This window comes from Hyalella azteca, unplaced genomic scaffold (genome assembly GCF_000764305.2).
Source record: "Hyalella azteca isolate HAZT.00-mixed unplaced genomic scaffold, Hazt_2.0.2 contig5520, whole genome shotgun sequence".
In the NCBI taxonomy this organism is placed as follows: Eukaryota; Metazoa; Arthropoda; class Malacostraca; order Amphipoda; family Hyalellidae; genus Hyalella; species Hyalella azteca.
The window spans coordinates 87124-102180 of record NW_025935708.1 but is presented as its reverse complement, the minus strand read 5'-3'; the positions used below and the strand labels follow the sequence as shown (position 1 = coordinate 102180).

The 15057-nt window shown below is 38.4% G+C and overlaps 2 protein-coding genes across 2 annotated transcripts in view; one reads left to right on the top strand and one right to left on the bottom strand.

The window, feature by feature from the left end:
* The window catches only part of LOC108676510 (probable 39S ribosomal protein L23, mitochondrial), a gene marked incomplete in the record, with an annotated part of 14125 nt that extends 12131 nt beyond the window's left edge, over positions 1-1994 (top strand). The window contains 1 exon segment of the mRNA XM_018164591.2: positions 1348-1994. Within this exon segment, the coding sequence (XP_018020080.1) occupies positions 1348-1509 (162 nt within the window).
* On the bottom strand, positions 1989-12206 carry LOC108676509 (protein C12orf4). The gene is made up of 11 exons (XM_018164590.1): positions 11988-12206; positions 11575-11729; positions 10722-10882; positions 9968-10162; positions 9145-9327; positions 8243-8355; positions 6938-7065; positions 6446-6495; positions 5759-5876; positions 4461-4652; positions 1989-3300 (listed from the first exon to the last, which is right to left on the bottom strand). Exons 1-11 carry the CDS (start codon positions 12139-12141, stop codon positions 3217-3219), a joined length of 1533 nt encoding a protein of 510 aa, XP_018020079.1. The 5' UTR covers positions 12142-12206; the 3' UTR covers positions 1989-3216.
* Between the last annotated feature and the right edge of the window lie 2851 nt (positions 12207-15057).

Below are 15057 nucleotides of genomic sequence, written 5' to 3'. Positions count from 1 at the left end.
GGACGTTAAGGTGGCCTACGTAACGCTGGTGAGTGCCTCTCTCATGTCTAGGACGTTAAGGTGGCCTACGTAACGCTGGTGAGTGCCTCTCTCATGTCTAGGACGTTAAGGTGGCCTACGTAACGCTGGTGAGTGCCTCTCTCATGTCTAGGACGTTAAGGTGGCCTACGTAACGCTGGTGAGTGCCTCTCTCATGTCTGGGACGTTAATGTCGCCTACGTAACGCTGGTGAGTGCCTCTCTCATGTCTGGGACGTTAATGTCGCCTACGTAACGTTGCTAGATACGTCACGAGTATATAGGTATGTGTGCCATTGAGCATTACTGCATTCCTACAAGGTCTGATATCTGCGGCCTTTTTAGCGCATTTTCTCATTTATGGAAAAAATGAACTATTGTGCTCGTCATGTCCGTCCGTCCGTCCGTGACTTCACGCTTTCGTCGACGAGAAAATGCGCTCTCTATCACTCATTGCAGTGAGTACCGAGTTATATTGTTTTGTTCTTGGCTAACTCGGGTCATTAATTCGCTTCATGAACTTCGCTACGGGCATCATTTATTTATCGCTTTCAAGTTGTTTTGTACGCGTTATTTTCCAGTCAAGTAGAGGTTACAGTTTTCTAAATTTCTATCCTTGCATTTTTAATAATATTATTTCAGTCAAGAAGGTCATCTGAAGGGCGTCTGTGCTCGTCAGAAGTCCTATGGAAGTTCGCGTTCCTAGGGGCATTGTTCCTGAGCCATCCACTGCCGAGCTCGCGGTGTCTGACTGCAGGTCTCAGTTGTGGGGTTAAGTTATTATGTTGGTAGGATATCTTATATAAGGTAATAAGGAGGTAGGTTACCTTACATTAAGTTATTATGTAGGTAGGATTCCTTACAAATGTAAGGAATCCCAAAGAAATCCCTTACAAAGGTAAGGAAACGCCCATCTCTGTCTCTCTCGTGCGGGCGGCCGACGTTCCGTGTAAGCGAATTCTCGTTCGTTTGTCTTCATTTCTGTTGCTGTTCCCTGTCCATTCTTGTCACTTCGTCTCTTAGAGATGCTAACGCTGCTTCTATCTTGCCAGCTATTTGAGATCTTTTGTGTGTTGTGGGCTATGAGAGACTTTTTATCTGTGATTTTTATGCTCGACTTCCGGTGCGAGAAAGCTTGATAGCTTAACAGCTAGGAAACCATGTTGCCACTTAACTAGCCAGCATTATAAGGTATTGTAGATGTAAAATAAGTTTTACTTTTTAGGTCAAGTTCTCTAATGAGTTTCACGCATTTTCTAGCATCGACTATTCAAATTAATGTTCAAATCCTATCCTGTTCTTGCTTAACCGAAAGTATTTTTCTCGTCAGGGTGAAGGGCAGACGTTCCAGTTCCCGAACCTGCTGCCGGCCGACCTCATCGACGAAGACTACAACTACGACGAACAGCTGCAGCGTCTCACTAAGGAATACAAGGCTAGCATAAAGCTCCAGAAAGATCGTCAACATCTGCCGTCGTGGTTTGGTCTCTAGAAACTTCTGTGTATCATTTGACTTCAGTTGTAAATGAGTATGTGATTAACATGTTCAATTGGTGAATGGGTTCAAACACAGCGATGAATCATCACTAGCATTCGGAAAAAATTGATGTTGTTATTGATAATAACAGAGGACCTTGTTGTTAACACACTCATAGGAGCAGTTTGAATTATTATGTGCAAAGAGAAGACTCTTCCTGAATTAAGGTTGAAATTCTGTACGTAACTATATTTTTTTATATACAAAAATTACAATGCAATGCATGGTGTAGCCATTTATTCAGTGGTGGCCAGGATAGAAGTTTCTCCTGTGATGTTCATTTGTATTATATAATACTAGTTCTTACCTGCATTTTCAAATTATTGCCGAACTAATTGTGTAAAAGATTTCAAGAAGTTTCACCAGCTGTTGCATAGTGTTTTTTCAAGCGTCAATCTGTGCTTTATTTAGGACATGTTCGAGTAAACTTCTCATAATAATTTCTGTTTATTGCCCAAGATAACCGCATCTCATAGCCCTCGAGTTCATGCGTACCTATATGCAGGTCTCATTTTAGCAGTCAGGAGATATTGGACAAAATTGTTTTCATTTTTTTTGGACATATTGACAATATACGAACATTGGACAAAAGAGACCGCGAATATTGGACTGAAGGGACCGCGCAGGTAACTCCGGTGAATTCCAAAAATACCAAGTAATTTAGCAAGACAGAGACGAGAAATATAGACGCAAACCCTTCTGCGAGACTAAGAATTTAAAAAGTTCAGGTAATATTGAAATCGAACACGAGAATTTTCGGTCCCTGTATATGGACGTAAGAAAAGTAACTAGGGATGCTAAATGAGCACGGAGACTGTATAGGGACAAAGCGTGTCTAATTTACAAGCATGTAAGTATCTGTTTGACTATTTGAAATAGTTTAATGACAAACCAATGAACAACACGTCTTTACATGCAATCCAATGAAATGAGAACAGAACGGGACTCAACTTGTCTTCAACACCCCTGTCATGCGGTTGAACTGTACACGATACTAATACATATTACAATAAGTTATTTTCCTAATGTTTGCATCATTTATACCAAAATAGTTTGCATTATTAGATACATAACTTATTTAAAAATACTGTAGATGATAACAAATATGTAACAATATCTAGAGCCGCAATCAAACACATCTCAAATCAAGATTTAAAAAAAAAATACATCTTTGGCTCATTTGGAATGTCGGTTTTTCCACAAACAACAAAGTAGACCTTAACCCGGCCATTTTACGTAAATGTATGCCTCACAATTATGGTATAACTGCAATACATCATCTGAAGGATCATCATTTTATCTAATGTAGTACAGTAGCAGTCGATTGAATCGTGTCATCGTTAACCATGGGGCGCAAGCTTCAGGGTTACCTGCGACAATGCTCTCAAGTCTTGGTGTAATCTTAATGATGGCCAGTGCCATTTATTAAATAAATATCATTTAATAATTATTTATTTAATAAATAAATAAATAAATTCTTATGAAAAATTCACACACTAACTGCCAGACCAAAGTGCTGCTTCACATCTAATCTAATCCGATGTCACTAATTTGTGTAACCAATTCGTGTACCACATTGTATAAGAAAATGTCTACTAATTCGTCAATACATTTCAGAATAACTATTATAAATATAATTTACAATATGTGAATATGATTAAATCAGGCAGCCATGAGGGGGTTCGACACTCGGAAGATGGAAGGCAACATGGCTGCCAGGGCCTGGAACTGCGCCTCCGAAATGTTCTGTTGGTAGGAACAGCATTAGTTGTTGAACAAATGTTTTATTGGTAGGAATGGGAACAAAATTATAACCCTTCAAATGACACAAAAACTGTGGAATGTTTCAGCGCACTTAACAATCCGAAACGATTAACAAAGGTTAACTAATTTATGGCAGAAAAATCAGATTAAATACAGGATCAAGAAGGAATAGAAATAAGAAAATCTCTTTGTATTGAAAATAATTTCCTTGAAGACTTGCAGTTGTAAGTCAGCGTCAAAATGTGAAGATTATTTCCTGCTCTACATGCCATCTTAAGGAGCAACTTTCATCCCCACCTCACTTCAATAGAAGTATTGCACGCTCTTCTTCACCCAGGACAGATCAACCTTAACGGGATTCATCTCTGACCCATTCTACGAGGGCATCTCTGACCCACTCTACGAGGGCATCTCTGACCCATTCTACGAGGGCATCTCTGACTAGGGCATCTCTGACTCACTCTACGAGGGCATCTCTGACCCACTCTACGAGGGCATCTCTGACTCGCTCTACGAGAGCATCTCTGACTCACTCTACGAGGGGATCTCTGACCCACTCTACGAGATCATCTCTGACCCATTCTACAAGATCATCTCTGACTCAACGGGATTCATCTCTTTCCCCCCATCTGGGTCAACACAAACTAAGAGTTCATAAGCTACTTCTCCACCTCAGATAACTTCTTTCCCTCTCCCATTAAGCAATAAGAAGTATGGGTTGTGCATCCCCTCCCCCCACGATATAATCTAATATAACTCGACACGATATATAATAATCTAACCTAACTCGACACCACCTCTTCCTCATGCAGGGCAACACGGCCCGGAAGAAAGGTATTGACTCTGCTTGCTACTCCCAAAAGGTCCTCCGTTCGTTTCTACTACCTGAGGCAGCACGAACCTGAGGCAGCACGAACCTGAAGGCAGCACAAACCTGAGGCAGCACAAACCTGAGGCAGCACAAACCTGAGGCAGCACAAACCTAAGGCAGCACAAACCTAAGGCAGCACAAACCTAAGGCAGCACAAACCTGAGGCATCACGAACCTGAGGCAGCACGAACCTGAGGCAGCACGAACCTGAGGCAGCACGAACCTGAGGCAGCACAAACCTGAGGCAGCACGAACCTGAGGCAGCACGAACCTGAGGCAGCACGAACTGCAGGGTGTTCATCTCAGAGCCTCCCCACGAGGTCATCTCCATCATGAAGCCCTTGACGCATTTGTAGACGATCTCAGCGCGACGCTGACACCACGCCGCGCTCAGCTCCTCCGTCAGCCGCGACACCAGCAGCAGTGGCAGCGATAGCGTTGTGATGTCGCATAAGCAGGCCACCTGCAGTATAAAATAAAAATCATCAATACCTGCAGCACAAGCAGGCAACCTGCAGCACAAAAAGCTTCAATACCTGCGCCACAAGCAGGCCATCTGCAGCACAAAGACCTGTAATACCTGCACCACAAGCACCGGCAGCGCCAAAGCTCCATCATAAACACTTTCATCACATCCTGCACGAGCACCTGCAACACTAGCACTATAGTTTAGTGATGTACCATAAATAGGTCACCTGCACTTAAACTAGCGTTGTGATGTCACACTACAGGAACCAGAGCTACACGGAGATCTACTCAGATCTCGTTAAAAACTTCAATTATAAAAAATTTCAATTCAAAAACTACAAACTTCAATTGTAAAACATCAAAACCGCCATGCTGAAGCCAGCACCCTAGCTAACGAAAATTGCCTTGGATCCAAATTATATATTTAAAAAATAAAATCATTACATCACTCTCGCATCCGCAAACGCGACTGTAGATGTGATATAAAAAGCACAGCATTCTGATTTTATTTATGTAGACAATCAATTGGGCATTTGATAGAAAAATAAGAAAATTCAACTAATGACATGCAAGATTATCCTGGCGTAGACGAGATGGATACTATGTAAGAAACCCTTTTTTGAATGAAAGTATTTTCTTCATTACACGTGAGGTTGAAAGGGCGCTGCTCTCACCAACAGTGATCAGGGGCCGTAATATGAAAATTCGCTTACGTTAAGTACATGCAGTGGCCATGAACTACACGTAGCGTCGTAAGAATACCTAGAGGCCGATTTCTCGACTGCGATTGGTGGGTTTAGTTTGAAAAGCAGTCAGTGATTGGTAGACGAAATTACGAACTCTTGACTATTTATGATAGTACAGCTATAGGGATAGGAGTAAGCACCATCACCATCCTACAGCCAGCACCTTGATGACCATCACCATCCTACAGCCAGCACCTTAAGGACCATCACCATCCTACAGCCAGCACCTTAAGGACTATCACCATCCTACAGTCATCACCTTGATGACCATCACCATCCTACATCCAGCACCTTGATGACCATCACCATCCTACAGCCAGCACCTTGATGACCATCACCATCCTACAGTCATCACCTTGAGGACGTTTCTGAGTCCGAGTATGACGGGGTGCCGAGATGTGATGCTGCTGCTGTTGACGCTGTCATCACACACCACATGGAACACCACGTGCACTCCTGACAGGTTGCTGTGTCTGCAACAAAGCCATCATTATTATATATTATTATTATTAAATATATTATTTGTAGAAGTGGTTTTAGTAGATACATAATTAGTTAATAATGTGCAGATCGACAGGTTGCCATGCACGTAAAATACGACAGCAGAGTATAATTTCTACGTTTTGTTGCCTACAATTTGTTTCAACCAGTTTTGATAGCTGCAATTTATTGCCCATGTGCTTCAAGTGCCTGGCAAGTATTTGTGACAGAATGGACTAAAAAATAAGTATAAAGCTTAGCGCAAATAATTGCGTATGAATTTTTAGATACCTGGATAAACTAACTGAACTCTCAAAAAGTCTTGAACACAAAATCAAACTATTTTAAATCTAACTTTTAAGTTAAACATGTCCTAGTGTATGTCTCTACGTGAATATACGAATGTTAGTATAGTTGATTGTTGATTATTGTTTAGTAATATCATCATAATATATTGCTAATTATTCTTTAGTAATATCATCATATATATTGATAATTATTCTTTAGCAATATCATCATATATATTGATTATTATTGTTTAGTAATATCATCACAATATCACCTGGTGATATAGACGTCGCCAGGTTGCAGTTTGTCTTCCCGTCGTGGCGTCTGTTAACAAAACTTTTATTAACGTCGTTATTAAAAAATTGTCATCAATATGAAAATTGTCATCATGAAAATTATGTCATCATGAAAATTGAATAAGTCTTGCATGAAAATTGTCATTAATCAATTTTGAAAAAGAGTTACTTGATCAGTCACTCAAATCCAAGGTACCGGTAATAGATTATCAATACGTGTATTTCCATAAAATCTAAAGTGCTTTTCTCCACAACATCTCAACGTGTATTTCCTCAAAAAATGAAGAGGATATTTTCAAAAACGTCAGAATAAAATTCTTCACTATATTTACAACGCACATTTCCTCAAGAAATGTCATAACTGCATTTCTATATTTCCTCAACAAAAATAAGATGTGCGTAATTTTTAACAAGATAACTTTGGCCTCTGATATATTTTTTAACATTGATGTTTAGTTCACCTCGGGGGCGTCGGGGGCGGGGGGGTTAAGGCGCCCCCTGCAGAGTTGCGGCAGCAGACGCTCCCTGATGTGGGCGAGCTGGTCCTGCAGCTCTGGGAAGTGCAGCTCTGTAGCTCTGCTGCACACATCACCAAACTCTGCAGCAAACAACAGAGCCATCAGCGCAGTGCACTCCCTCACCCCTCCCTCATCCTACATACATTTTTAGCGCATTTTCTCATTTATGGAAAAAATGCACTATTGTGCTCGCCAGGTCCGTCCGTCCGTCTGTCTGTCCGTGACCTCAAGTTTTCGTCGACGAGAAAATGCGCTCTCTGTCACTCACTGTAGTGAGTACTGAGTTATATTTTTCACATACACTATAGGTACACTTTCTTAAATACACAAATTACATACACTTTTCCAAGCTCCTCCCTTCCCAGCATTCTCAAAATTTCAATACAAATTTTTCCGTTCTCAAAGTTTTAAATACGTACTTCAATACCCCACTTATTTCGTTCTCAAAATTTTAAATACGTACTTGAATACCCTAATTTTTTCGTTCTAAAATATTAAATAGGGTACTTAATTCAACACCAATTTTTTCGTTCTCAAAATATTAAATACTTAATTCAATACAATTTTTTTCGTTCTTAAAATAGGAATATTTAGATTTAGACCTGTATTTATACATTGAAATATCTGATGCGAGATGCATAATGTGCAATGCCCCTGGAAATGTAAAATTTTCAAGGACATATGACGATTAGCTGAGCGCATCATGCTTACAAAAAACAAGATTCAGGCTACTTTCATAAATTGAAAAATTGCACAGAAAATCAAATTGCGAGCTAACGGTTAACTTAACACAGTGTTGGTTAGATGATACGAAATTAGCTTATGTTTACTTCAACATTATAGCTGTGGTTCATGGCACGCTTCATGGTTCACATTATGGCAGTGCCCACGGTGTGTAGAAGTGATATACAAGAGAGATAACAGCACCTGATATCACTAGTTTGATAACAACTTAAAAGCAAAGAAACCATCAAACAAATTTACCATTACCTATCGACAAAGCCTTCGGAGACCATTTCCATCATCTGTTCAAAATTCTCCAATTTTGAATTTCATCTAAAATTTTTGCAGACCAGATTCATAATCAGTTCAAAAAATTACATTTTGAACTGATAATGGAAAGGCCTCCGTAGTGTTTTTGATCAAGATATGGTTAATTTGCTTGAATTTTCGTTTCTTACAAAACTCTGAGATAGTTAACGGAAATCATGGCCACAGCACACAACGAGCTTGGTGCCAGAGAGACAGTTGACATACCGAGCTTGGTGCCAGAGAGACAGTTGACTCTGTCATCCACGAGGTTGACCAGGCCGCTGAGCTGTCGTCCGTACAGCTCCAGGGAAGTCTGGATGCGTTGTGGCGGCAACCACCTCAACAATTTCGTTCATACTTCAATAAGTTAGGTAATGTCTCAAAAAATACATAAATTCACATTAGTTCATGTCGTAAATAAGTTAGGTAATGTCTCAAAAATAAAAAAATATAATATAAATGCATAAATCACATAAGTTCATGTCTCAATAACTCAGGTAATGTCTAAAAAAATATAATAAAAAAGGCTCACATACCTACCGTATATTATTGCCTAAATAATTTTTGAATTCACTTCAGTTTATGCATGGACTTGTCAACTTATAATTATGGTATTCATCAAATTGTTAAAGCTATCCGAACTTGTACAGAAAAATCATGTCATGTGAAACAAGTTCTTGACTGTGACTTTTAATTAAGACGCTAACGAAATTTCTCAAAAGATACCCAAGGTATCAAACGCCATCTAAATATTACACAACAGTTTCTGGAGCACAAGCTTCTTTCATAAAGCATAATCGAATGGTAGAACATAATCAGTTATGGAAATAACATTCCTATTCTTAAATATTAATTAAATTTCAATCAAGAATGAAATATCAGCAAAATCATGTTCACTTGTAATGCATAGTCACTATTTTACATTTTTCAAATGATATGTTACCATCACCAGATGCTCACCACTGATATCAGCCGCTCACCACTGACTATCAGATGCTCACCCCTGACTATCAGCTGCTCACCACTGACTATCAGCTGCTCACCACTGACTATCAGATGCTCACCCCTGACTATCAGCTGCTCACCACTGACTATCAGATGCTCACCACTGACTATCAGATGCTCACCACTGACTATCAGCTGCAGCTGAATGGCTGGTGTAGTCACACAGGTGTACGGGATCAGCTGCAATGAGGCGCAGGTTGTGCATCTGCTTGAGCTGTGTGCCCAGGTGGATGGTGAAGCTCTCCTGCAGGAGAGGCGCGTCCTCAGCCGCACCCACGCCCTCTGTCTGCTCCTCGTCTGCACCTCTGGCGGGAGGAGCAGGGCTTCATTACATCAATTTATAGTAATAACAGGCTATATTTTATCAATTGATAAACTTATTCCATTAAACTTCAGATTCCAGCATGTAGCAAACATGGCAGGAGACTGAATTTAATTTGCAGCACTACACTAAGTTCAACTTACAGTACAAGATTAAGTTCAACTTGCAGCACTAGACTAAGTTCAACTTACAGCACTGGACTAAGTTCAACTTCCAGCACTAGAATAAGTACAACTTACAGCACTAGACCAAGTTCAAATTACAGCACTAAATAAACTTCAATATTCAGCACTTCTCTTCAGCATCCAGCAGTTCACAAGCTCACATTTTAGCACAAGTTGAATACAACTTTCATTCATCGCATTGCCAATGTAGGTACAGTAAATAAATATTTGCCACATCATATTATACATCAGCAATGTCTCTATTCAACAAACTTTTATAGGCCCATTTATAATTTCTCAAGTACTAAAGCTAATCCTTAACATTTATAGGAATATTTATCATTCATAACAATATATATTTCACAATAAAAGCATTATTACCACTCCACTCATCATAAAATATAGGTATAATTTTAGTTACGTTTCCAGCAAAAATAATCAAGAAGAATTAGGACCTACGAAGCAGCGCCAGCAACTCTGCCCTCCCTGACAACGGCTCTGAAATTACGGAGCTGCTGCTCCTTCAGAGCTGTAATGGAGCTCTCCCACTCTGCATGCAACAGCTCTGATGCCTCTAGAGCTCTGCTGCTCAGAGCATTGACCTGAGCATCACTGCAGCTCTGGGACACAGCCTCTGCCAACTTTGCAGCTTGTCTGCAAAATAAAGTACATTTTAACAATATTATCAAAAAACGGGAGCATGAATATTCAATATTTACCTTTAACGCTATAAAATTTGACAGGGCATTGGGTTATTTGTCTGCAGTAGAGTCAGTATAATTATGCTTTGACACAATTTAATTGACCTAAATATCCCTTGCATAAACCAAAAAAATTTTTATCCAATTAAAAAGTAAATAAAAATGTGATAAAAATATCTTCAGTGAATTGTGGTCAATATCTGATATCAGACTGTACAAAATGGTGTCATCATTGAAAATTTCTTCAAAGCCATTACTTTTCACTCACATTACATTAATCATGAGCCTAATTGGCTTCAAAATTTTAATTCTATAATGTGAAGGGTTTGACTGTTATAGGTTACATTCCAACTATCAGACTGATTTGATTTTCTTTTACTTGACTTTTTTTAGGCATTAATTAGAAGAAGATATATAATATTGATTTAAATATATAAAAAAATAATTATAAAAATTATTTATTATCTATTTATATATATAAAAATTTATTCATCACTGTATCAATTACTCACTTAGCATCATGGCTGAGGATGGCTGCATGGCGCCGCTTAACAAGCATGGCCACCTCCTTGCTGTACTGATGCTCGAGACGCAGCAGTGCAAGGCCTTCACGGGAGTGCACGAAGCTGTGATACAACAACGCTTCTTCCCCCTCACTGCTCTCCGGCTCTTCCTGCTCCATGGAATTTTTAGAGGAAACATTGAAAAAATATAACTCAGTACTCACTGCAGTGAGTGACAGAGAGCGTATTTTCTTGTCGATAAAAACATGGATAGACGGACATGACAAGCACAATACGTAGCGTAAGAAACATTGAATTGAAAAATATAACTCAGTGGTACTCACTGCAGTGAGTTACAGTTTCTTGTCACCAAAAATGTTAAGCCACGGATAGGTAGAAAGAAAGACGGACATGACAAGCACAATAGCATCTTTTTTCCATAAATGAGAAAATGTGCTAAAAAGCCATTGTTGCTAAATTTATAAAATATCTATCAAAGGGTATCAATGAATGTTTAAGAAATCAGAAAGCATTTGAATAAATTAGCAAATTTTGAACTTCACCTTAACAAGACTATTTTATAATACAAAATAAATACTTAGGTTATAGCAACATACCTACTACTTACATTAACCATTTGAAAAAGTAAAGAATGGCAATCATATTTGTCCAACAAGTTTAAATTTATTGAAATAGATGTAACTACTGGTACTACATAGGCATAGTCTTTAATAAATGATTGCAACATTCCCTACCTGTTATTATAAATGATTTCAATTCTTCAATGGTGAAGAATTAATGCAACCTTACCTACCTGTTACTAAGGCCATTCAATTATCATAAATCAGAAAACGGGTTCAACCTGCTGTTGCTGCTGCTGTTGTTGCCAGAAGGCAGCAATATTGAGAGGTGCTGCAGCAGCATGAGATGTGAGAGCGGCCAGCAGGTCACGGCCTGGCCTCTTAAGAGCTGCATCATTGCTTTGCAGTGCAAACTCTTGAAGACTTTCACTTAGTTCTGCACAGCACCACACACTCAAGAGTCAACTTCATACTGTATGCATTATTATTGTATGCATTATTAAAATTTGCTCTGATTAGAACATTTAAATTTTAACACCTTGAGGCATTTATTTATTAAAATTTTGGCAATTCAATAGGATAAAAAATTCTTCAAGTGGGAAGTTACCAGGTTTGATAAAATTACATAAAAATATTCACTTAAATTATGATAATTTTAAACATGTATTTAATGATAGTATGTCATGAAACTTACTTGGATGCATGTAAATAGGAAGGTTGTGATGCTGTACAATTCGGTGAGCCAGCTCCTGGGGATCTTCTTGCGATGCAAGAGAGACGGGCACATGGACCTTCACTGTATACTCTGGCCCACCAAGCTCTAGCTCAAATTCATCTTCTTTAGCCATCTTAAACTTCTATTAGAGGTTGATTTATATCCAAAATTTATTTTACTTTATATATTTCACTTAACTGAAAATAATAGTGTAGAATATGTTAATGAAAAATATTTAGCAGTAAAATAGAGATATTAATTGTGCAACTTTAATATACAATAAGGGTGTAACATTGAAAAAAGAATATTAACTGAATTCATTCTTTGACAGAGTAATTTAGTCTTTCCAAGACTAAATTGGACTCCCAAACATACCTTATCACATCAATTTTCAATGTACTCTGATCAAGTTACATGACTGTCTCATATCAGGAATAATTACTGTATATGTCATTAAAATGCAAACTTTTTTGTCATACCTAAACATTAATTAAATCTTATATGTCATGGCCAGGATAGTTTGTTAATTCAAGTTTATAGACCCAATTACAAAATTAACAAGCCATTTTCTAATTGCTATAAATGGTTTATTATTTTATATGAAATTTTTTTTGCATTTAATCCACAGTGTCTTGAATAATATTAATTAGTTTGATTTCTGTCATCTATGTAATGCTTTGCCAAATTCCCTTACCAAGTAGAATGGCTTGGATTTATTTGGCATAATTGCAGCACAAACAGATCATAACCACTGGAAATCTAACAGAGGCTATCCTTGAAACTAATCTGAAATATCACACAAAGTTTCCCAAAAATATTGAAGGTAAAAATAATCTTTTTCCACCAATTTGGAATTTCAGGCAGAAGTTTTCTAAAAATGCAGGCAAAAACAGAAATCATAATTGGAAATTGCAGTTGAAAATAGGCCGTTTCATATATTTTACACTGAAGAACATATGAAAAGGCCATAGGAACAGGTGATATTGGCTAGATACATGGGTGTTTTAGTCAAATTCAAGGGAGGCTTCAGCCGGGTCATTTGCCTATCTAATTCCAAAAAGAAATGGCAGCCATTTCCGCATGGCGGGGCTACTCAGGACACCCCCCCGGGGCTATTCGGGACACCCCCAAAAACGCATTAAGGGTAGAACCTCAGTTAGCAAAGGCTTCAATTACGAAAAATTACGAATAGCATATGGAATTTTTTTGACAACGCCATTCGATAGCCCTGCCAATCAGCTATAAAATGAGACTAAACTTGTTTATGAAATGTTTCATCGTAAGAAGTTATTAACTGTTATTTAAAACTAATCATTCAAATCTGTCCCGAGTAGCCCCGGTTGACGGTATTATTGCTATTTCTATTTCCCACAGCCAAAAATAATAAAATGCAGATGACAGATGTGAACTATGGTACTAAACTTCAAGTGGAGAAATGCAACATTAGATGGATCCATATTATATGCTTGTTGACTAACTTTGCAGTTTGGGTTAGGCAGCAAAAAATTGCCACTAATCCCACAGAAAACATGGAAAAATTTACCAAATCAAAATTTAACTTTGCAGTCACTGCAGACAATACAGCAGTGAGCAGTGCACAGTGCAATTCATGAAACAATATACGTACCATAAAATGGGGTAACTTTGACCACTTTTTTATTTTGAAACAATGCCATTTTTTTACTAGATAAGTTAAACTTAAATTGAAACATGCAAAATACAGGTCTATACTCTAGCTTTACTCACCATAAATTGCTGGCTCCTGCCTCTCATAGTTTTGATGTAATTTCAAAAAAAGTGATGGTCTTTGTTACCCCAGCTCTTGGGGTTTCTTTGACTGGGTGGTAAAATCAATTTTTTTTTTTGGGGAAAATAACTCCAAATAACTCCAGGTTGTGGTGCAGTGCAGTAGAACTCTTCTAGTTACATATGCAAAAGACAGATTTTAGGAAAGTGTCATAGTTTGCAAATGGGAGTGCCGCCCCCCAGTGGGCGAAATGTGACCACCTAATGGCAGCCGTGATGGGGTAACATTAACCGGTTTGGAAATTATGTTAAAATTACCATCTATAAGACTCTGTAGGGTCTGAAACATAAAGAAAAAAACATTAATAGGTGTATCAAACATAAAATATGTTATATAGGTACCTATGGTAATTTTAACTTAATTTCCAAGCCGGTCAATGTTACCCTGTCACGGCTGCCATCAGGTGGTCAAAGTTCCCCCATTAGGGGGCGGCGCCCCCATTTGCAAACTATGACACTTTCCTAAAATTTGTCTTTTGCATATGTAACTAGAGGAGTTCTAATACAATGCATCAAAACCTGGAGTTATTTTACCAAAAAATAAAAAAATTGGAGGGGGTACTCTGACAGGCTTTAAATAATAGCTTATTTTGTGGGTCACATTATTAATTTTTTAACCTATTAGATATGCAAACTTTTTAAATCTTTCTATTGTGTTACGTAGCCTCCGTATTAGGCCTTTGATGGCCATTGACAAAATTTTTCTATGTCAAATTGTTTTTGAGTTTTGGGGATTTTTGTTAAAAAAACAAAGTGGTCAAAGTTACCCCACCCGTCAAAGTAACCCCATTTTACGGTACATGGGAAGTTGCAAACAAACATGTTCAGTCAGCTTAATGTTGGACATGCTGCTAACAAATCCTCAGAAATTGAGAAATACATGCAAAACTATGAGTTTATTATCCCTTTTGCCAGTAGGTTACCATAGATGGTGAATGGTGATTAAAATGGGTTATGGGAGTCAACAAAAGGCCCCCCCCCACATCACCACATTGCTTTGGGCAGCCTGCCAACCAGCTCGAACCAATTACAGATTGTGTCCAAGACTACAAGTTACATCATGTATGTTGTTGTTGTATGACATAGCTCTCTGAAGCCTCTGATTATTATCTGATGCACTTTTGCCTCAGGAATCAGGATGAGTTGACCCACAAGCCAACAAATGGCAGTGACTGCTGCACCACTTCTTCTTCTTCTTTTACAGCTGAGGAGCTCTGGACTCTGGAGACTCATCCAAGACTCC

Excerpts from the sequence above, each read along its gene's own strand:
- LOC108676509 (XM_018164590.1), bottom strand. The coding sequence starts at position 12,141 with ATGGCTAAAGAAGATGAATTTGAGCTAGAGCTTGGTGGGCCAGAGTAT. Across the intron at positions 10,883-11,574 it reads AACAGCAGCAGCAACAGCAG|GAAGAGCCGGAGAGCAGTGA; the intron begins GTTGAACCCGTT and ends TCCATGGAGCAG. Across the intron at positions 5,877-6,445 it reads GGCGACGTCTATATCACCAG|ACACAGCAACCTGTCAGGAG; the intron begins GTGATATTGTGA and ends GCTTTGTTGCAG.